At 42.5% G+C, this 21,869-nt stretch overlaps 1 protein-coding gene and 1 pseudogene across 2 annotated transcripts in view; one reads left to right on the top strand and one right to left on the bottom strand.

Annotated features, from left to right (window-relative positions):
• Positions 1–21,869, bottom strand: part of LOC308641547 (FERM domain-containing protein 3-like) — a 195,804-nt pseudogene that overhangs the window by 118,611 nt on the left and 55,324 nt on the right. The gene's annotated exons all lie outside the window — the stretch shown is intronic.
• On the top strand, positions 1,368–21,766 carry LOC308641019 (nuclear receptor subfamily 4 group A member 3-like). The gene is given in 7 exon segments (XM_081279117.1): positions 1,368–1,455; positions 3,635–4,131; positions 4,135–4,599; positions 8,403–8,532; positions 9,016–9,188; positions 18,808–19,007; positions 21,146–21,766. Coding segments are annotated over 6 exon segments (1,758 nt in total). The 5' UTR covers positions 1,368–1,455; positions 3,635–3,636; the 3' UTR covers positions 21,441–21,766.

Raw genomic sequence — 21,869 nt, 5'->3', positions numbered from 1 at the left:
GAGGAGATGGGGGCTGCTGGAAACCCCCACGGAAGATGCTGGGGGATGAAAAGCACATGCTACAGCCGTGGAAAGATCCGCTTGTGCCAGCGCTACAGCGAGCGCAAGCTTTGGATCAGAGCAACTCCGGCTGGGGTTAGCAAGGGAATCCCCATTTCCTGACTATCTAGGGTTTCCCAGACCTGGGGTCTCCGAGCCCCTTTCTCCTTGCGAGCAAGCTCCCGACGCGCGAGTGGGGGGAGACGAAATTTACAGGACCCTTGAGACCTGCATACCCGGGAGGTTTTTTGTTTGGTTTGGTTTCTCCCCCCCCCCCCCTTTCACATTGCTACCCTTCAAGCTGTGCCCACCCCGAGCAAAGGGGGCGCTATTGGCCGGAGTTTGGGGCAGCCTGATCCTTCTCTGAGGGCAACCAAGCGCCTTTCAGCTACAAAGTTTCGCTACTCTGTACGCTCAGACATTCGCCTGGGAGCTGTGCTTGGCGCCCTCCGGAATGTGTCCCCTCCAGGCCAGGGGATGGCCCGGAGCCTACAAGCCGCCCACCCTCGGGGAACCCGCCCGCTGAGTGCAGAGGACCTCCCTCCGCCCTCTCCACCAGCAGCAAACGCTGTCCGCCCCATCGCCTGGTTTCCAGCTTGGGCCTTTTTCCACTGTGCCCTTTTGTTTGCTTGACCCCTGGTCCCCGAAACTCGCGTTTAATAGAAGCGAAGCCCCATTAGCATTTAGAATGAAAAGCGTAGACTTTCTTAATTCTTCGGGGCATTCATGCATTCGTTCCGGACCTTGTGCATTTCCTGTGCATCGTGTAAAATTTGTCTTTGAAGGGTGGGGGGCGAGAGGAGTTAGAAAACGACTATTTTCCGCTCGTGCACACTCACTGACCCCCAAATTCGGGTGGAACTCATTCCTCAAGTGTTCTCCTTTCTTCGGTTTTCCTGATTTAGAGAGCTCCGAACCAATTGTGAGGGCATAGAGAGAAATTCCTGGACGACCACAGGCTGCGGGGCTTTTAGCCTCAATTGGCGCGCCACAAAACCACGGTGTGCGCAGTGGTTGCGGACATTTCCTTAGCTTCCCCTAAGGCATTGTAATGCTTCTTTCTCCCGGACCCGCGGACCCTTAAGCACCTTTACTTAACCTTATGATAATTCTTTGTAATTAACTAGAATTTCTAGATAACGCCGCCACTCCCCGTGCCCCCCCCCCCATTCGCCCAACCCAGAGCGCGGTGACCTAGCCTGGTCTCACAGCGATCTCTGTCCTCCTTCTCGGTGCCTGCAGAGCCCACTGCGGGAGAACGCAGCCCGGCAAGCCCGGGCCCGGAGCCTGGACCCTCAGCGGAGCCGGGTAGCACCGCCGCTGCTTCGCCTCACCGGACGTCCCCGCCTCCTACACTCTCAGCCTCGGCTGGAGAGACCCCCAGCCCCACCATTCAGCGCGCAAGATATCCTCCAGGTAGGTCTGAAGGCTCGAGAGAAATGGGTGCATGGAACCACACACCTAGCAAGCAGGCTGGTCAACCTGCCCAGTGCCAGCACAGTGACTGCTAGCCCCATATTTCACAGCACAGGTGGCTTGCTTGCACAAAACTCCTCGGTATACCACACCCTGTTGCTATCGAGTTGGAGCAGCCAAATTAAATTAAGTGTTCCATTCCTCAAAATTATATTTCCTAAGAAAATGTGAATACCCCAATGGATGAGAGTCCTTTTCACATTTCAATGTCTTAATTTTTGCCTTCCTTTTATATCAAGTGTACTCGTTTAAGAGTTGTGGGATCACTTTAGAGAGTGAGGGATGCTCTGAAATGATTTTGCTTGTATGAAACCAAAATTATCTGGGTGCAGAAGTTTGAATGATTGAAGCTCAGAGGGAAAGTGAAAAACATAGGAGCTGAAAGCCAAGGAGTAGATGTAAATTTGGCAAAAGAAAGGACGACAGGTTTGGTTTGCACCACCTCTTTACAAATTTGTTAAAGGGATACTAGATGCCAGGCCTGTGTAGGCACCAGAGATATGAAGATAAATAGAACACAGTCCCAGCAAGCTCATCTTCCAGCTGGAAACTTCAGAAAAACACAAAGAAAAGCAGTAGGTAGGGAATGGTACTGAAGAATGAGAGAAAAGACTAAGGGAGAAATCCCAGAGGTGCTGAAGGGATACAAGAAGAAAGACTAGGCAGGCAGTGTTCTTTCTTTTAAATGATTCGCCTTTCATTTCATTCCAACAAATGGACACCAAGACAATTAATCCTTTAATTTCAACTAGTGTGTTTTTAAGGCCCTGCTTGAAAAAAAGACAGGCTTGAACTGGCCTCTCCTCATCACTGCTTCTTCCAACAGGCCCTCATCACCTTTTTTCAAGTCAAGATTTCATCCCATACACGCATGACTCAATCAGATTTGGAAATGTGGGTAAGAGAAAGATGTCAAAGGAAATGTGAAGTACTCACTTTTCTATTAGTCACACCTTTTACTCCATACACTACAAACAGACATTAAGTACCAGGTTTTCCCTTGGCTCAGAAAAACCAACCACCAGAAACTGCCTATTTTATCAATACTGTTTAGCTATAAAGAAGGAACATAATCAGATAAATCATCCACTAGAGCCATTAGCTTTCAGGATCTTCTTACAACCTCTCTGAACAATAATAAGCACCTTGGATACCATTTGCTTTGGGGATTTAACATAGTCAAACTGGCAGAGAAACCAAGTCTATTCATAAATTGCTTTCTTCTTTTCTAGGAAATTCATTCTTCTGTCCTAAGAAAATACTTAGACTAACTTGCGTATTATGATAGCTATAACTATTAACTGTTTTGATTAAACAGCCACTGATACATCTTATTAGTCAGAATTGGGATACACATGCGCAAGCATGTGCGTGCAGCTCACAGACACACATACACACAAATACAGTGTAGCAGAGAGCAGGTTTGGTGGGTGTTTTGTTGCAGCTGCTGGTCTTTTTCTTTGCAGATGGCACAAACTCCCCCAGTCCATTTCCTGGGCCTATGTTCCTATCTCACCACCTAGCTGGCTGAAGTCATCACAAGGGTCCAGTTTGTACTGGCTGCTACAGGAGTGTGGAGGGGGTGGGGAAAAGCAACCACAACGTGTGTGGGCAGCCTCAGTTGGCACTCATAAAATGTTAAAATGTCACTGTCTCCCTTGGCCTGTAAGTCCCACACAGGACATCTTTTTTGACTAACTCATAAATTTACAAATCAATATGTGTGGCTTGGGAGACCAATACACTTTCTTTCTCCCAAAATTAACCAACAGGTCATTCAGTGGCCTTTCCTTTGTCCTCCCAGCTTGTGACTGAGGAGTCACACCAATTAGTTTATAGCACTCAAAGCCACTTTTTAAAATACATCTCTGAGCTTATGAGGAAAGATATCAAGTTCCCAGGTCTGGTGGAAAACAGGGCAAGAGAGAAGATGGATACTGAGGTTCCCAGGAGGCCAGATTCTGGGTCTTGTGGCCCCTTTTCAGGATTCAGCTAACTTCCCAGGGAGGAAGAAAGTCTGTGCTAACAGAAAGATGCCACTTCCTGTGCTTCCCAGAGTAGAAAGCAGTGAGTCCAGTGCTGCCTTATTTCTGAAAGATCCTTTTCTCTGCCCCTGCAGATATGCCCTGCGTGCAAGCCCAGTATAGCCCTTCGCCTCCAGGGTCCAGTTATGCAGCACAGACGTATGGCTCTGAATACACCACGGAAATCATGAACCCAGACTATGCCAAGCTGACCATGGACCTCGGCAGTACAGAGATCACGGCCACTGCCACGACGTCTCTGCCCAGTTTCAGTACCTTCATGGAGGGCTACTCCAGCAGCTACGAACTCAAGCCCTCCTGCCTGTACCAAATGCCTCCTTCTGGGCCGCCGCCTTTGATCAAGATGGAAGAGGGCCGCGCGCAAGGCTACCATCATCATCACCATCACCACCACCATCACCATCACCATCACCAGCAGCAGCAGCAGCAGCCGTCCATTCCTCCTCCCTCTGGCCCGGAAGACGAGGTACTACCCAGCACCTCCATGTACTTCAAGCAGTCCCCGCCGTCCACCCCTACCACGCCGGGCTTCCCCCCGCAAGCCGGGGCGCTGTGGGAAGATGCGCTGCCTTAGGCTCCTGGCTGCATTGCGCCTGGCCCGCTGCTGGACCCGCCGATGAAAGCAGTGTCCACCGTGGCGGGCGCGCGCTTCCCGCTCTTCCACTTCAAGCCCTCGCCGCCACACCCTCCAGCGCCCAGCCCGGCCGGCGGCCACCACCTCGGTTATGACCCGACGGCCGCTGCAGCGCTCAGCCTGCCGCTGGGAGCCGCGGCAGCCGCTGGCAGCCAGGCTGCCGCGCTCGAGGGCCACCCATACGGGCTGCCGCTGGCCAAGAGAGCGGCCGCGCTGGCCTTCCCGCCGCTGGGCCTCACTGCCTCCCCTACCGCGACCAGCCTGCTGGGCGAGAGTCCCAGCCTGCCATCGCCCCCCAACAGGAGCTCGTCTTCCGGAGAGGGCACCTGCGCTGTGTGCGGGGACAACGCCGCCTGCCAGCACTATGGGGTGTGCACCTGTGAGGGCTGCAAGGGCTTCTTCAAGGTGAGCGCACACCTCTTCCTGGCGCCCCCCTCCCCTCTGCAGCCAGCCCCTTAATTGAAGCTATCATCTTAGTGGGTGTAGAAGTAATTCTTCTCCTTCATGGTTTGAGAGGTGTCGCCTTTACACTTTAGACCCATTTTTCTGGGGGTTTTTAAACTTGAGGCCCATGGTCAGGAGGCCACCCAGAGATGGACGTGAGGGTTCTTGATCTGACATTGCCTTATGAGCACTTTTCTGGAGAGAGCTTTCAGCAGATTGTCAGAAGGATCTGTAACCTCTACAATGAAAAACAAAATGCATTCCTTTTCTGTCCGTCCAGAGAGTCTGAGGGGATAGGATCTGCATGGCAGGCCCTGGACATTTGTATCTTGCTTAATCCTCACAGTATGAGCTGAGACTCTAGAATTAACCAGACCTGAGACTGAATTCTGACCACTCAAAAGCTATTTTGGTCAACAGTGTCTTGATGATTATCCTTGTTTCAGAGATGGGTCAGGGAGGGTGAGAGAGGTCATTGAACTGGGACAGGACACACACTCAGAGTGGGATGGAGGCAGGATGCTGACTCATGTTTTTGTGTCCCCAAAGCACCTATCCTTTTCATAGCTCTGCATTGGCAGAATAGATAGTGTAACTGGCTAGATGAAGTTTGGGTGGCTCCCTTCACTGGAGATAGAAATTGGGGACCTCACTAATCCACTCATCTAGGAGCTCTTCCTTCTCTATATACCACCCACAGTGCCAGGTTTCAATATTGTTCATTCTTTTATAAACCCTGAGGAGAATTTGACAGTGAGAGGGTCATCCATCTTCCCCTGAGGAAGCCAATCCCAAAAGAGGTGAACCCTTGAGGTAGCTGTACACAGTGATTTAACTCCACACAGGATGGGTCCAGCTGGCTTCTCTTGACTTCTGAGTTCAATGCTATTTTCACCCAGGTTGGTGAAGGGAACTCATTCTCTTGCTGCTCTGCCTCTTGCCATTCCCAGACTGCTTCAGACATTTACTTCTGTGCCACTCTTCTTCCTCCCCATGCCATTGACCATTACTTCAGGCATTTGTAAACCCACACAAGTTACTCCTTAGCCTCCATTGCTGGGCAGGGTAGAGAGAGAAGGGAAACAGAATCCTGATTGGGTAACTTGGATTTGGAGGCCAATAGGATATATCTGGGAATGTTCAGGAACTGAGTGAGAAGACTCAAATAGGACCTCTAAATTGTCACCTACCAGTTGTATGACATTGTGCATGACATTTCTTTCTAGGATTTAGTTTCCCTATCTATGAATAAAACTCAGAGAAAGGCTGTGAGTATTCAAGGAGATAAAAGTATACGCAAAAGCGCTTTAGAATTCTTTTTTTATTATTATTATTTTTTTTAGGTTTTTTTTTTTTTTTTGGCAGACACAACATCTTTATTTGTATGTGGTGCTGAGGATTGAACCCGGGCCACATGCATGCCAGGCGAGCGCACTACCACTTGAGCCACATCCCCAGCTCCCACTTTAGAATTCTTAAAAGGCCATAAACAATAGTTCATTATTAAATGAAAACTACAAAGTATTTGTAAAAATGCACATGTTTGTGGATGGGAATACTTAGCATCAAGCAAGAGTTATTTTTGATTTGGAGATGGTAATTGTGTCATTAATTGAATTCTGCAGATACATGAGAAAATGCTTATGGAAAGACTGCAATGTGTAAAGTGCCCTACAGGTATGCAGGATTATGATGTCTTAAATGCAGAACCTTAGCCATGTTTTTCCTCCTCTTAACCAGGGCAACTTTGAAGTAACTGCATTCCCTTAGCAGGTTTAATTTGTACATCATTAAGAGTAGTGGGAAAAAGCAGGATATGGAAGAAAAGAATAGAAAACAATTAAGAGAATTATGAGTAGTCTGCAAATAGAATCACTCTAAATAATTTAGAGTTGACCAAAATATGGGAGTGGTCATACATTCTGAATCTAGAAATGTCCATTAAGTGCTTTCCAACAGCCTCTCTTTTCTCCACAATCCCTTGAAAACAAATCTATACTTGAAATGGTGGGGGTAGGATGGGGGAGAACAACCCCACGGATCTGTTAATTAAGGGAACGGGAGCAGGTTTTACCCAGTGGCTTTCTACCATCAAATTGAATTCTTTAAAAATGTGACATGAAGTGCAGCTAATGATGGGAATCCAGTGATTGAACCGTAACGATCTCTCTCTGTCCTTAAACTGTGCAGGCACACATAAATGTGGGGAAGGCTTCAGGTTATTGGGAAAATGTATACCTGAAGCAAAATGCCACTGGCACTTAAATTGGCATATCGCCTTGAGGATAATGGCAAGAAATAGAGTGTTAGAAATTACTGCATGTTCAATGAAAGAGAGCTTCATTCAGAAAGCACAAGTTTCCTATCCTTACAGACTGCTGAAAATTTAAATGCTGGAAACTCAAAAAGTGTGTTTGTGTCTCAGAATTTCGCATTTTAAACTGAGCAAATATGTCTTAAACTTGAGAGAGGTTGGCTTTGTTATATTTTTTAAGTCTTATATAAGCAATTTAGAAACCATATTCTAGGATAAAATTAAAAGATGACAAGATGAAAACTGAAACATGGGGATGAGGATCACTGAAAATAAAGGAAAGGTTGAAAGGAAACCTAGAATTTTGAACGCAAAATAGGTCACAAAGCCAAAGTTATCTGAGTTTTTCTTTTTTTTAATGCAGCCAGACTTCCCAAATAGATTTCCAACTTTCTACTGTATTTGGGGTTGTATAGATCCAGGTAATTTCTGAGCAGTTTTACCCTAAGTGATGAAATGTATCCATTTGCACAAATGTTTTCAATTTAAAAAACAAGCATTTCTTTTTTTACTTTGGAGCATAAAGTATATTTAATTATTTCTACATGTGTCATTTCAAAATTCTACAGATTCTGAAAAAAATATGTTGTTTTTATATCAAAGCCCAAGTTTTATGATGTGTCTTTTATAATATAGCTGTTTTGGTGTCTGCATCAATAGTCACTTATGAAATAACCAGTTAATGAGAATTTGCACTGAAAATATGTAACTTTCATATTTCTATCTTTCTCTTGCTCTTATTTGTCTCCTGGTTTGTTCTTCTTTCCTTCCTCCCTTCCTTTCTTTCTTCTTTTCTTTCTTCTTTATTGTCAGTGACTTTTAGTATTAAGTATTAAGATTTTGCTTTAAAAAATGAAAAATGGCCAGTTTACCATATATATCCTTCAATGATAAACTAAGCCAAATAATCTAATTTCTTTTTGAGTTAAAACCTTATTTCCTATATGTTCTAACAAGACAAACCCTTATTTTGCTTTTTTACAATTTCATCTCTATTGAGTAACAAAGCCAGTTACTGAGATATTTGACTTACAATAGTGATAGCATACAAAGTACATCCCAGATAATTTTGATTTTATTTTAATAAGGTCAGCAATAATCAGGGGAGTGGAACAAAGTGGAAAATTGTTCCCAAAGGGATATTAAAAGTGGAGATAATCCAATCCTCCAAGGTATGATATGTTGACCTGGTAATTTCAGATATGATTTTATCATTCAGAGTTGGGTGTCTCCTGAGACTTGCTTCAGAACAATCCGAGATGATTTTCATTGTCAGCAGCTAACACTAATAAAATTGTTTTTCCTGTAGGCTAGCATGTTAGGAAATTAAATTTATCTAATTATACGAATTGCGCTGTCGCTTTTCACATTGTAATTAAAATACATCTTGTCAGGTCCTACCTCTTTCCAGAAACTATTAGTTGACTATCTCTGTATTGTATTTTCTCAGAGAACGGTGCAGAAAAATGCAAAATATGTTTGCCTGGCAAATAAAAACTGCCCAGTAGACAAGAGACGTCGAAACCGATGTCAGTACTGTCGATTTCAGAAGTGTCTCAGTGTCGGAATGGTTAAAGAAGGTACGAATGCCATGCTTTTCATCCACTTTGCTTATATGCATTTTCAGTCATCACAAAAAATGTTATTAATTATGATGGGATGGTAAATTTTCCTAGGATTTCTTTCCTTCCAACATTTTATTTGTATGATGTATTTTATGTTTAAAAATAGCCACAGACTACTAATTCTAATTTCTCAAAATCAATAGACAGCTTGTGTACATGCATCTTTGTTCTATTTAAGAAGGAGACTTTCAGGGCTAATTCATTACCAAACGTAAGTATGGGCTGTCTTTTTTTGCTTGCCTGTTTCAACTCACATTAAATCATTGTTGAATATTATTGCAAACTTCTTACCACTTTTTAATGGTTGTTCCTAGTAATAATTGTCCAACTATGGTGTATTTTGATTCCTTTTTTTGTGATTTATACCTAATCATAATATAATATTTTTTTATAACATAATCCTAAGGATTGTTTTATGTCTCTCTCTCTCTGCATCAGTTGTTCGTACAGATAGTCTGAAAGGGAGGAGAGGTCGGCTGCCTTCCAAACCAAAGAGCCCACTACAGCAGGAACCTTCTCAGCCCTCCCCACCTTCTCCTCCGATCTGTATGATGAATGCCCTTGTCCGAGCTTTAACAGACTCAACACCCAGAGATCTTGATTATTCCAGAGTAAGTTTTATGATGTCCTGCTTTGGAGTGAATGATCAGCATCTCTATTAATGATGCTAGTAGTATGAGTTGATTGAATGACTGTGCTGGCACCATGCTAGTCAGTTTTCATACCTTTTCTATATTTCTCCTTTTATTTTGCAATTTAGTGCATCTATTGCGTCAAACAATATGTGTTATTAGGTCTCTAAATGCCTTAACAAATGACCCTGACAGTGCTGCACCTGTCATACCCATTGTGGTGGGGTTCCTAGTGGTTGTGCCAATGAAAATCTGCACAGGTGAACTGCAATTTGTAGATTTCTTTTCATGGTCTCCACAAAGTGACTACTGTTTTCTGCTTTTTGTTTCCATATTATGGTCAAACCTTCTGGGTAAGTCTCAAATTATTCTTAAGCAGTTTCCCCAACTGCATTGGAATTGATTGACCTGCTGCTTATTCAGAGGAATTAGACCATTGATGGAGAGGAATGAGCTCTGGCCTTGACATCAGGTAGTGTCAGGAGGACTGGGATGGAATGCCACCTCTGCTGCTTCCTGCCTGTGTCACCTGGCTCCTGCTCTCAGCTCTCTCATCCCTGTAGTGGAGATGATTACAATATTTAACCCCAGAGGGATGTTTCAAGAATCATGGAAACACTTTAAAAACCTTAAATGGTTACCGGTGTTGTGATTTAAATCAGCCAAAACATATCACCATTTTTATTTCATATAAGATATAATAAAATCTCATCAGTTGGATTTCTGCAAATTTAGAGCCATGAGAAAGGATTTTCTGAAAAAATGTACAAACATTACTGAAAGGCAGTTTTGTTGTTGTTGTTGTTGTTGTTTGTTTGTTTTTAAGGATTTAGAAAAGCAAACTTCTAATAAGACAGGGTCTGGCTGAAGAGGGAAGGGAAGAGAAAAAGATCACAATTACTGAATAATTTCTACATGTAAGACATTGTGGTATATTGTCTTATTTAATCCTTAACCAGTCATGGACTGTAGGGATCATTATCTCCACTTGATGAAAAGAAAACTTAGAAATACAGAGAAAGCCAGACCAGTACAGGGGTCTCCATTTGGTTGATCTGATAGGCAGCTACTACCAGATTGCTTTCCTCAGGTCTAGTCAGCATTTCAGTCATCCAATTAACTGTCTGGCAAAGTGTGCAAGTGTGTCTTTGCTGTGTGCCCCCCTTTGCAGTTGTAGTGTTGACAGAAATGATTGGTGTACCTGCTGTGATCCTCTCTCCCACATCCCTACCCTCACTAGACTGTGAAGCCTCCTCTCTATACCTGATCACAAGACTCCTTAGGAGAAGCACAGTTGATCCTTAGCACCAAAGGCTGAGGACTCTTCTTCTGATTACAAGTAGCAGCTCTTAACTAAAGTCAAGTCTCAGATAATAGTATAACAGAATAATGCAGTAGTTAAGGGCCTAGGCTTTGGAAGCATGCATGCCTAGATGAAAATCCCAACACCATCATTTCCTAGTTGGGTCACCTTGAGCAACTGATTAAATCTTTTAATATCTCAGTTTTCTCATCTGTGTTATAGGGCAATGACATCTACTTCCTGGGGTTGTTCATGAAAATTAAATATGGATAATACTTGTCAAAGTTTTAGCACAGAGCTTTATATGTTATTTCCTTGACCAAACTTTTTTACTCTGCCATTAGTTGAATATATTAATGAGTAAGAACACTACATATGTCAGGTACCGTGCAGTAACACCATTAAGGTAAGTATTATGAGCGCCATTGCACAGATGAGGAAATTAAAACTAGGACAGGCTAAAGGACTAATTTGCCCAAGGACATAGCTAACATGCATATGAGATAGAATTTAGAAGCCAAGTGTAGTGAACCCAAATTCTGTGCTCCTTAACACCAAGCTTCACTGCCTCTCTGATTTCAGTCAGTGGATGCTGGAAAAAGTATTGGGAATGAAGACTTCTCCCTAAAGTACCCCTTCCCCCTCCCCATGTGGTCCATCTTTGTGAATGAAGCATCTAGGCACTGCCTTGGCCAAGGCTACAACGCACAATCTGACATTGTTCCAGGGCATTTGACATCACTCCTGATGGTCAATCCCATGAAGTTAGGCCCCAGAAGTGACATTTTGGCCCCGGATTATCCAATTATCAGCCTATGTGGCCTAATAACTCATTCAGTGGCAAACCTTCCCTAGCACTTTGAGTTGTCCCAGCTGGGAACTGTCTCCACACTGAAAAATCAATCCAGTGTGTTTGCTTGCCTCTGCACCATTCAATCTGTTAGTCTAGAGTCATCATCCTCATCAACAAACATTTATCCAATTTAATTGTTAGCTTTGTCCAAAATAGCAGATTGACCATGCCAGAGTCTGGGTCACACTGAGACTACCTTTGGGGCCTGGCTTAATTTTGCAAAGCATATTTATTTTAATTGCATTGTTTTGGAGTTCAGGTTGAACTTTATAGCTTAGGTTCTCCTATTTTTTAGATAGCTTTACAGAATTATCAAAAATTGGACCAAAATCAAGTAAATTAAAAGACTTTTTAAAAAATACAGTGAGTTTTCATCAAAAACTTGGATGAAGACATAGGAGCATGCTGATCACATTTGCAGATGACAGAAAGCTGGGAGCGATCGCTAATATGATGGATGTCAGTATCAACATTCAGAGTGATCTCGACAGGTTGGAACAGGAAGGGCTGAAGCCATCATGAAGAAAGTTAACAAAAATAAATGTGAAGCTCAACATTTAGAATTAAGAAAAAAAGTGGGAGAGCCTTGGCTTGTCAGTGGTTCATGTTAAGAAGAATCTCGGGAGTTTATTCCATAGACACTCAATATGAACTCACAAAGTATGTGTGTGGTGAAAGAGAGGGATGCTGAATTACCTCCTGCAGTGCTAGAAGTACTGGACCAGAACCAAATTCAGTATGGTCTCACGGACTCTGTCCTGTCAGACCACTCTTCAAAAACTGAGATTGTTCCAGGCTGGGTTTTAAGAAGAATGTGGATGCTGTTTCTGGGAACTTGTAAGAGATGGTTGTAGGAAATGGAACTAGAGAGAGAGAAAGGAAGATTTGGTGGAATGAGGCCACTCTTTTCCTCTGTGGCAAAAAAGGACTACAGCTCCCACAGGAAGAGCTGGATAGAGAAGGAAGGGGACCTCTTCCAGCTCACTCTGAGGTCAAAGCAGTTGCTCTCAAAGTGTGAGATCAGCAGCACCAGAAGTATGGTTATTTTAGATGACATATTAAGTCCTTTTCAACTCTTTAATATTTTTTTAAGATTCTGAGATTTCCTTTAGCATCCCTAAATACAAGTGGTTAAATATACATATACATACAAGAATACATATGGCTAAATAACTTGATATTAATTAAAATTAAACTTGCTTTTTCTCTTTATCAAAACCTTAGTACATGAAATGAATGAAACAAAATGAATTTGTTGACTGCCTACTTTGAACCAGGCACCATAGCATATATTCTTATATAATTTCTACTTAAACCCCTCTGTGGCAAAATGTATGGTTTCAGTAGTTTAAGTCTGTCATTCAATGAAATTCAACTTTCATAACCTTTCCCTTAAAGTTTTATATTTGCAAATTCACAGATCTGGAGGTGACCTTGAGATCATCTAATCCAGCCCCCACATTTTCAGAGAAGTTAAGACTTAAAGGGGTAAACTCACTTGCCTAGGGTCAGGGCAGAACTAGGCTAAGACCCAAATCACATCACTCAAGGTATTTCCATGTCATTACATTGCCACTTCTATTTAATGGCAACTTACTAGAGTTTTAAAGATAGACAATTTATTAGATATTCATAAATTTACAATAATAGTAATAGATACCCATTCATTTTTAAAAAAACAAGCCATTTAGAAGTGGATACAATGGAAAAAAAAAGAACATTGTTTTCTCTTCATTTATACCTGCCTGGTCCCACTCCTCAGCAGTAACTGATTTTAACAATATGTGTCTATAATTTATTACATTTTAAATAAGAATTTGCCCTGTCAGCTTCAAGTCTGAGAGCTGATTTGACCGATACAATTTATTAAAGGTGCTATCTTCCCGCAGTGAATCAGGTCAGTAGAGAAAGGGGCTGCTTGCCAGCCGTGGTATGTTTTAATCTCCATGTAACAGCATATGTGCCTGGAAGGTAGAAATTGAGCAGTTTTCTCCATTTGTGGGAAAGGGAAGGGTTTTGTTCCAAGTCACAGAGGGAATGAATGCTTCAAGAGGCCAGAACAAGAGCTCCTGAGCCCTGTGACGCATTCCTGGCTCTGGGACCTTCACTTCTCCTTTGGGCCAAACTTCTCTCCCTCAAAAATGAGCTCAGATCATTGTACATCAGTGCAGTCAAAACATGTCACATTTGATTTGTTTCTTCTCGAACTGCTGCTATTCTCTGCCCCACAGTTGCTTTTAATTTAGCAATACAAGTATATATAGACACTGGGCTTGGCTTCAGTGCCTGCATAATTACTAATGAGAAAATATACTTAATGTCCTCATTAGTTGGTCATTCCAAGTATTTTCAGCACACTAGGATGTTTTCTGGTAATCAATGCCATTTAGTGCAGTAACAGACTGCAAATACAAGAGGTGCTGCCCAGACAAAACGAGGCATCAGCAAATGGCATTTAAGTGTTCACAGAATAGTCTGTAAGAGGCAGCACAGCTAGCACATATTAAACCTATGGAGAAGGCAGCATGAAGAAGACCGAAAAAGAGTGGTTTCATGAATCTTCACAGAAGACACTCTCAAACTGCCAACGATTAATTCACTAGATGATTTCAGGCCAGTTCCTATCCCTCCAAGGGCCTCAGTTTCCTCATCTGAATGGTGGAGAGATTAGGCTAACTGCACTCCTGTGATCCCTTCCAGCCTTCTCTCCCTGACCCTCTAACCATCACACCTGCTACAGTTCTACAGTTCTGTTCTTGAGTACAGCTCAGGATTTCCCTGAGCAGTGATACCCAGAAAAACTCCAGTGTTTGCATTAAAATGCAGAATCCCAAGCCACACCCAGACCCTCTGAATCCGAATTGAGGGAAGAGGGATGCAGGCAGGAATTTATATTTTAACAAGAGCCTCAACTGGTTGTTTGGCACATTAAGGTTTGAGAGCCACCAATGTCTTAATAATGACAATCAATTTGACCTGGACTTTCCCAGTTTTTCCTCAGGTTCAGAAAGATTGAACAATACAGATACAGATTTTCCAGAAAGACATTAATTTTTTTAACACATTTATTGAATGGCTGTCAGATGTCAGGCACTGTGCTAGGGTAATAACACATTGATTGTTGGACAAGACAAAGCTCCTGCCCTCAGAAAGCTCTCATGCCTGAGAAAGAGAAAGAAGGTAAATTTGGAACTACAGTGGAGTCATTCATCGGGGGAGGGGAGTTTTATGGGCTTTGGCTTTTTGCAGGGGAGGAGGGCAGGCAGTTAGATAAGAAAAGAAGAAATTTGTGGGGAAATACATTCATTGCCAATTTTAAAACATCACTGTTTAAAGTGTAAGAACCTAAGAATACATTGCTTGACTCATAGAATGATCATGTCTAAAATTTTTAGAGATATAAAGACCCAGAGAAAAATAACATACTAAGGAGAGAGAAATGCATCCTTAGGATATTTTATATATCTAGCTAAAACTGAAAATGGATAAATATTTGATCCTACTAAACTATTAAAGCATCTCATCACTTTTTTTTTTTAGGCGTTGGTTGATGTTCTCCTTTCAAATAACTTATTTTTTGGCCTAGGCTGTTGCTGAAATCTAACTTATACAGTTGGGTTATTATTGCATGAAATGTACAGATGCATTTTCATTTAAATAATACCCATGCTATTGTTTGTGGCTCTGGATTCTCATTCTAGTTGCTTCAGAGAAATCTCCATTTGGCACTGGCTGTCATTAGACATAATGCTACATCTTTGACTAGTGGTAAAGACAGATTATGATGGCTCAACTATTCTCGTATGCTGGAATTAAAAATTAGTATAAACAAGAAAATTTTATTTAAGAAATTCTTCTGTATCCGGCCTGGATTTGATTGGCAAGATCAGTAAACATCCATTCCTAGATTTTCTTCAGTGAACCTAAACTTACCTTGCCCAGAGTCAAAGCTCTGTAAGAGAGCTCAGAAGCAGGACTGGGGAATCTGGTTCTTCCAACTCCAAGTCTAAACTGCTAAGGCAGGCAAAGAATCTGGCATGTTTTGTTCTGTTTTTTAAATCTTATGTTCGGTAGAGGAGATGATTTTTCTTTTCCCCCAGCATTGGATACTGACCCTCCAGTCACCCCCAAGATACTGGTGGCTCAGGCTGAATCCAGTTTGACTCCAGAATTCTGGGACTTGGACCAGAATCACTGCAGGTGAAGCCCAGAGGGCCTGGCTAGAGACTGACAGGCCAGACCTGCTGGCTTTCCTCCTTGCTGGGCTCCATCAGAGAAAAGTACACACACAGGGCAGGCAGAGACTGCTCTTCCCTGAGTGCAGGAGGCGTGAAATGTGAGCTCAGCAGGGACAGGGGCCTGCAGAGGACCCCAGGTGAAAGCTACGCGCTCTGGTGGGTTCTGAACAAATATTGGAAGCTGAGTGACTGTTGAGTCGGGAGCCACGGTTCAGGGAAGTCAATGCAAGAGGGGGCTGTTAGATCCCATCTCCAGGGGAGAGTTTACATCCTTTAGTCTTCTTCTCTCCATTTAACCCACTAGTTAAAAACAAATAATGCTGAATTGGTGTCAAATTCTAGGCAATAACATCGTATCTGTTGTGATTTTTAGAAATATTTATAATCTTTGAATGCAAGACTCAGAAGAAATCTTAGTGATTAGCTAATCCAGTTGATTCCTATTTCAGAGACAGAAATAGAGCCAGAGAAGTTAAGGGATTTGTTTATAGAGTTACACAGCAGGTCAGTGCCACAGCCCAGAGGACCAGCTACTGGGTCCAACATACTATCCTCTTCTTCGTACTACCACTCATTAGGAGGTTTCTCATCGAGTGCTATCAACTTTTTAAAGGGGGACCTCCCCTGAATTTTATCCTGCCTTGGAAAGTATACAGTATTTGATTCACAGGAGAAAGTAAAGAAAAATCCCTCTTTTCTCCCCTAGTTAGGGTGTGTGTGCTGAAAGGCAGTGGTAGGAAATGCCTGTGATAAGGGGGCCATGCAACATCCTCGAATGCCCTTGGGAAGGTCATACTTCTTCCTGGACTTTAGTCCCATGGTCCAGAGCATCACACAATATTCATGATTTCATAGAATCCCAGACACTTTGTGAGATTGTTGAAACAAAGGAACCAGAGCTTTAAACTGGACCTGATTATAGGATCTTAGAAAAATAGAGTGAAAATGAGAAAACTCACACTTTAGCCTATCCTCCCATTCAATAAATAAGGAAGCTGAGGAATGGTGACAGTTTCAGCTATCACAACCTATACCCATACCATCACCACCATCGTTCTTTACACTTGTTCTACATGTCAGCCCCTTTCCATATATTATCACATTTAATCATCACAACAAAATTTTTAAAATGGTATTATTATCCCTATTCTACAGAACAGAAAACTGGGGCTCAGAAAAGTGAAATAGAGCTACATTTTTTTTTCTACAAACTAGGGGCCAGGACAAAACTGATATAAAGTTCCTAGGCTCTAAGTCTGATGTTTCTCCAGTTATGTCTTGATGCTTCTTGGAAAAAAAGCAAATTTAAAAAGACCAAATCAGGGGCTGGGGCTGGAGCTCAGCCATAGTGCACTTGCCTGGCATGTGTGAGGCACTGGGTTCGATTCTCAGCACCATGTATATGTAAATAAAATAAAGATCTATCAACAACTAAAAAAATTTAAAAAATAAAATAAAAATTAAAAGACCAAATTAAGTAGGTCCTAGTAAGTCCTCATACCTAGGTAGCTCTAAAGTCAAAACCTTCCTGCTTAGTGACTGTTTCTCTTCCAATCAGCTTGGGTATGGCAGCTAATCTAGGCACTCCCCTGACTATTCTTTCATTGAAAAAACAAATATTTGACAACTATTTATTGAGGGGTGGTTATGTGCCAGCCACTGTGCTGCTGACAGAAGTATGGGGCCAATAAATACCTACCTGAAGAGCTCTAATTATTGTAAAGCTAGAAGCTTTTTAAAGATCTCAGTAACTACCAACTAGTAACATCAGGCAGGAAGTGAAGGACTTGAAGTCCCAGAGCCAGTTTAAGTCCTGGCTTGCCACTTATGTGACTTGGGAAAGTTTCTGAGTCTCAGTTTGCTCCTCTGTAAAATAAGGATTAAAATCCTTGCCCCTGAGGATCAATGGAGAGAAGGGATGCAAAATCTTACTGAGCCATGTTAATGTGAAGGCACACATATTTACATGTGTGCTTCTGCATATCTCTTGAATCTGTGTTGTTTGCTGTTCGTTGAGTATTATCTTGCTATATCAATCTTCTTGCCCAAAGCAGAAAAATTTTTCCTCCATGATTCAAGCAAACTGGTCCTTCTACCAGAAAATCCAAGAGCTAGGTATAGACTTCATTCCTGCTATACCGTTCTTCTTCCCTTTTGAAGCTTTCTAGATCAGCACTGCCCAGTAGATTTTCTGTAGTGATAGAAACATTCTGTTCCTTATTTGGCTATTTAGCCCTTGAAATGTGGCTAGTATGATGAGGAAGAACAGAATTTTAAATTTTGTTTCATTTCATTAAGTAGCCACAAGTCCTGTGTCTGAAGGCACACAGTTGCCTAAGCTCTGCCAAGGTCACACTTCACCCCCTAATCACACACACACACACACACACACACACACACATACACGCACATGCACACGTGCACACACACATACTTCTTAGTTTCTTTTGTCTCACAGAAATCCATTGAAGGAAGCAAAAAAATTGTTTCTTTCTCCTATTGGTTAAATCCATGATTCTCAAACTTCAGTGTACATGAGAATTGCCTGAAGGTCTTGAAGAAACCAGTCTGCTGGGCCGGCCCCCAGAGTTTCTGGTTAGGTAGGTCTGGGTTGGGGCTAGAGATTTATTTCTAGCAAATTCCCAGGTGTTGCTAATGCTGTTGGTCCAGAACATCATCCAGAGCTGCTGGGTTAACATGGCCTCTTGTTGGGAAACCACTGTACTATCCCAGAATCGCTAGACCCTGGAGGTCCATGCAGACCCAAACCCTTAGGGCAGTGGTTCTCAATGTGGGCTGCTCTTTGGAATCATCTGGAGAGCTTTTAAAATTCTTGATGGCCAGACCTCACCCCAGACCAATTAAATTAGAATCTCTGGAAATAGAATCTCTGGGGATCGAGTGTTTCTTTTTTCCTTTTTAAGCTCCCCAGATGTTTGCAGGACAAGTTAAGACTGGAAACTAAAGGGACATATACCATTTTCCTTGTCTATTGAGTAATAATAATGAATTCACTTTTTGATATCACGGGGCCATTGTGAGAATCAGATGAGACTGTGAATGCAAAAGGATTTTATAAACCTTGGAACCTTAAAATAAATGTAAAGATTGAGGCATTGATAGACTGGGAAGAGCCAATTTGTAAATGGTGGTATTATTACCAAGGAATCGGGATGACACTGCTCTCTGTGATTTGCATTTTAGTACTGTCCCACTGACCAGGCCACTGCAGGCACAGATGCTGAGCACGTGCAACAGTTCTACAACCTTCTGACAGCCTCCATTGACGTATCCAGAAGCTGGGCAGAAAAGATTCCAGGATTTACTGATCTCCCCAAAGAAGATCAGACATTACTTATAGAATCAGCCTTTTTGGAGCTGTTTGTTCTCAGACTTTCCATCAGGTAATTACTATGATTTCATTTTCCTTCAGTCTATTTCTTCCTTCGAAAAAGATTTCAAACTTCTTTGTTTGCAACCAAATAATTGGTGAAAAGTTTGCTCAAGGAGCAAATAGGAAATATGATCAGGTATTAGAAACACTAGCAGTAGGTAGCGGAAGGAACACTGAGGAGGCAACCAGGACTTCTGGGTTCTAGTCCCAATTCTAACATGTGTTTGCTGTGAGAGCCTGAGCAGGTTATTGCCTTACTGGAAATCCAGCTTCCTCCTTTGTAAAATAAGGAGGATGAATGTGCTGATGTCTGAAGTCCCTAACAGCCTCAATATTCTATGGTTCTAGGAAGATTCTCATGGTGGATACGGTATTTCCTGGGAGTAAGTATTTGCTTGGGTACACTGTGTTTACCTCATAAGTTTCTATTGCAAGTTATTGTTCTATATATTTGATGGGGCTCTAAAGAGTTCCACAGCTTCACAACCCCCAGCTTTTACTCCAAAAGAACAGCACCCCCCACCACCACCACACATACACCCCATCAAAAGATTTGGTCCAGCCTCTCATGCTCAGTAACACCAAACACAAGAGGAAGTGATTTTTCAAAAGGCTTCAGATCTCTCTAAGCTCCTCTCATATATCCCACAGTTAGCTCTTTTTTTTTAACTTTATTACTGTTTTTATTCACGCATGCTTATTTCCATCTTCCTATTCTTAGGAGATGATACCAACATTTCACTAAATCATATAGGAAGAAATCCAGCACCTGCGTGTTTAACCTGTGCTCTGTTCATTTGGATTCCCGCAGTCATAGGCCCATGTTTAAACTCTAAGATTGAATCATTCTGTCCTATGTGCCTTGTGTGGCAGGATCAGGGGAAGAGGAAAGGTGAAGTTACAATTATAGTGTCAGTAATTAGCTTAATGTACAGCCAATTCAGTGCATGCCAGAGCCCAGCAGCACTGTGACTGTCATCTAATATGTGCACAGCAGAGTAGACAGTAAGCTCCACTCAGGCAGGCACCATATCTGTCCTATTCATTCACCAAGTTTTCTCCAGTGCCTGGCTCTAGTAATGGTGCATACTTGGTGCTCAGTAAATACTTGCTGAGTGAAGGAATGAATAAAGCTATTCATCCAAAAAACATGTTGACTTGTGAATGTGACAGGCCAACATAGATAAATGTGTAGTAAGATATTATAAAGTTAAACTAAGATTAAATTAAGGACCATGTGGAATTCAGAATTAGTTACCACTAATATTTTTGCATCCTCCTGTGTACTAAAGGCACAGTGCATGGGCTTTCCAATCCTTTATTTTATGTAATTCCCTCGAATACCTTAGGAGTTAGCAATTTGAATTCCTGTTTTATGGATAAGGGAAAGGAAGTCCCAGAGAGATTTAAGGAATGTCCAAGGTCACACTGCTAAGCTATCATGTCCAACTAGAGGTTCCAGAGCACCTTTCTTAAGAGATTAATGGAATGATTATGATGATTATGGAAATAATCATTTTCTAATTTGGGGGGCGGGTGCTGGGGATCAAACCCCGGGCCTCATGCATGATAGACAAGCACTTTACTACCAAGCCACATAAATAGCCCTCTGCAGCCCCACTGTTCAAAGAGAGAAGGAAATACAAATTTTCAGTTAGTTCAGTTTTTAGTTTGTGATTGACTTCTGGTGCTTGGTAGGACTTGATGCTTTTACAATCTGCACAATGGAATTACAGTGTCTAGCCTCAGGTCTTATCTGTTTTGGCGTTTAAGAAAATAAGGGACAAGCCCAATTCAGGAGCTCCATGGGACCAGTCACTGGGCTTCACCTATGTAGTCCATGATTGTCTGCTACTCCATATCCTGTCCAAGGGCAAGCCAGCAACTGAATGGAGGAATAAGACAGGTGTCATGCAACTATCTTGCCTGGGGCTGACGCTCCCCCATAAGTTAGCACAGACAGGCATTACCAGTTGTTTACCCCCTGGGTACATAGTCTTGTTCCCTGGAGGTGCCTCAGCATACTTTACAGTACCCTTGAGGTTCTGAACACTGCCCCTTGGCTGTCTGCCTGTTATCATGTTATCACATTGGCCAGACCCAACAGACCTGTTTCATGTGTCTCCTCTCATCCGCCCCCCCCCCCAGGTCAAACACTGCTGAAGATAAGTTTGTGTTCTGCAATGGACTTGTCCTGCACCGACTTCAGTGCCTTCGTGGATTTGGGGAGTGGCTCGACTCCATTAAAGACTTTTCCTTAAATTTGCAGAGCCTGAACCTTGATATCCAAGCCTTAGCCTGCCTGTCAGCACTGAGCATGATCACAGGTAAGCCTGACCTTGCTGAATCCCAAAGTGATCCAGGTGGATTCTGGCCTTGGCCATGGCACACACATAAGAACATTGTGAAAATGACCCACTTCAGTGAAACCTATGATGGTTAGTCTAGTTTAAACAAGGAAATGTGTCTTCAGCTTGCTGTCATGTGCTTCTAGGAAAGGGGATTTCTAGCTTATTGGTAGTTACCACTGTCAACAAACCCACTGTATGAAAATCAGCCTTTCTAGCAGAGCTCTGTTGACCATTGGACTAGCTGCTTCAGAGTAGTTTTTACAAAGGTTTCCAAGGAAGATTAGCTTAACTAGCCCATCCCTGTGGGGCAGAGGTTGCAAGTCTTCCCTCCCCAGTAAGCCAAAGTAAAATCAAAGAACTGCAGATATATAAATGACAACTTGACATTAACTTTGTTGGGAAAGGACTGAGGAAAACGGATATTTGTCAAAAGCAAAAATAGCTCAACAGTTTTTAAAACTCAAGAACTAGAAGCATAAATAAATGCTACTCTCCTTCTAGATTTCTGTCTCCCTTTCTAT

Source organism: Spermophilus citellus (genome assembly GCF_964194105.1).
Source record: "Spermophilus citellus genome assembly, chromosome: 2".
In the NCBI taxonomy this organism is placed as follows: domain Eukaryota; kingdom Metazoa; phylum Chordata; class Mammalia; order Rodentia; family Sciuridae; genus Spermophilus; species Spermophilus citellus.
This window is presented reverse-complemented; position numbering and strand designations above follow the sequence as displayed.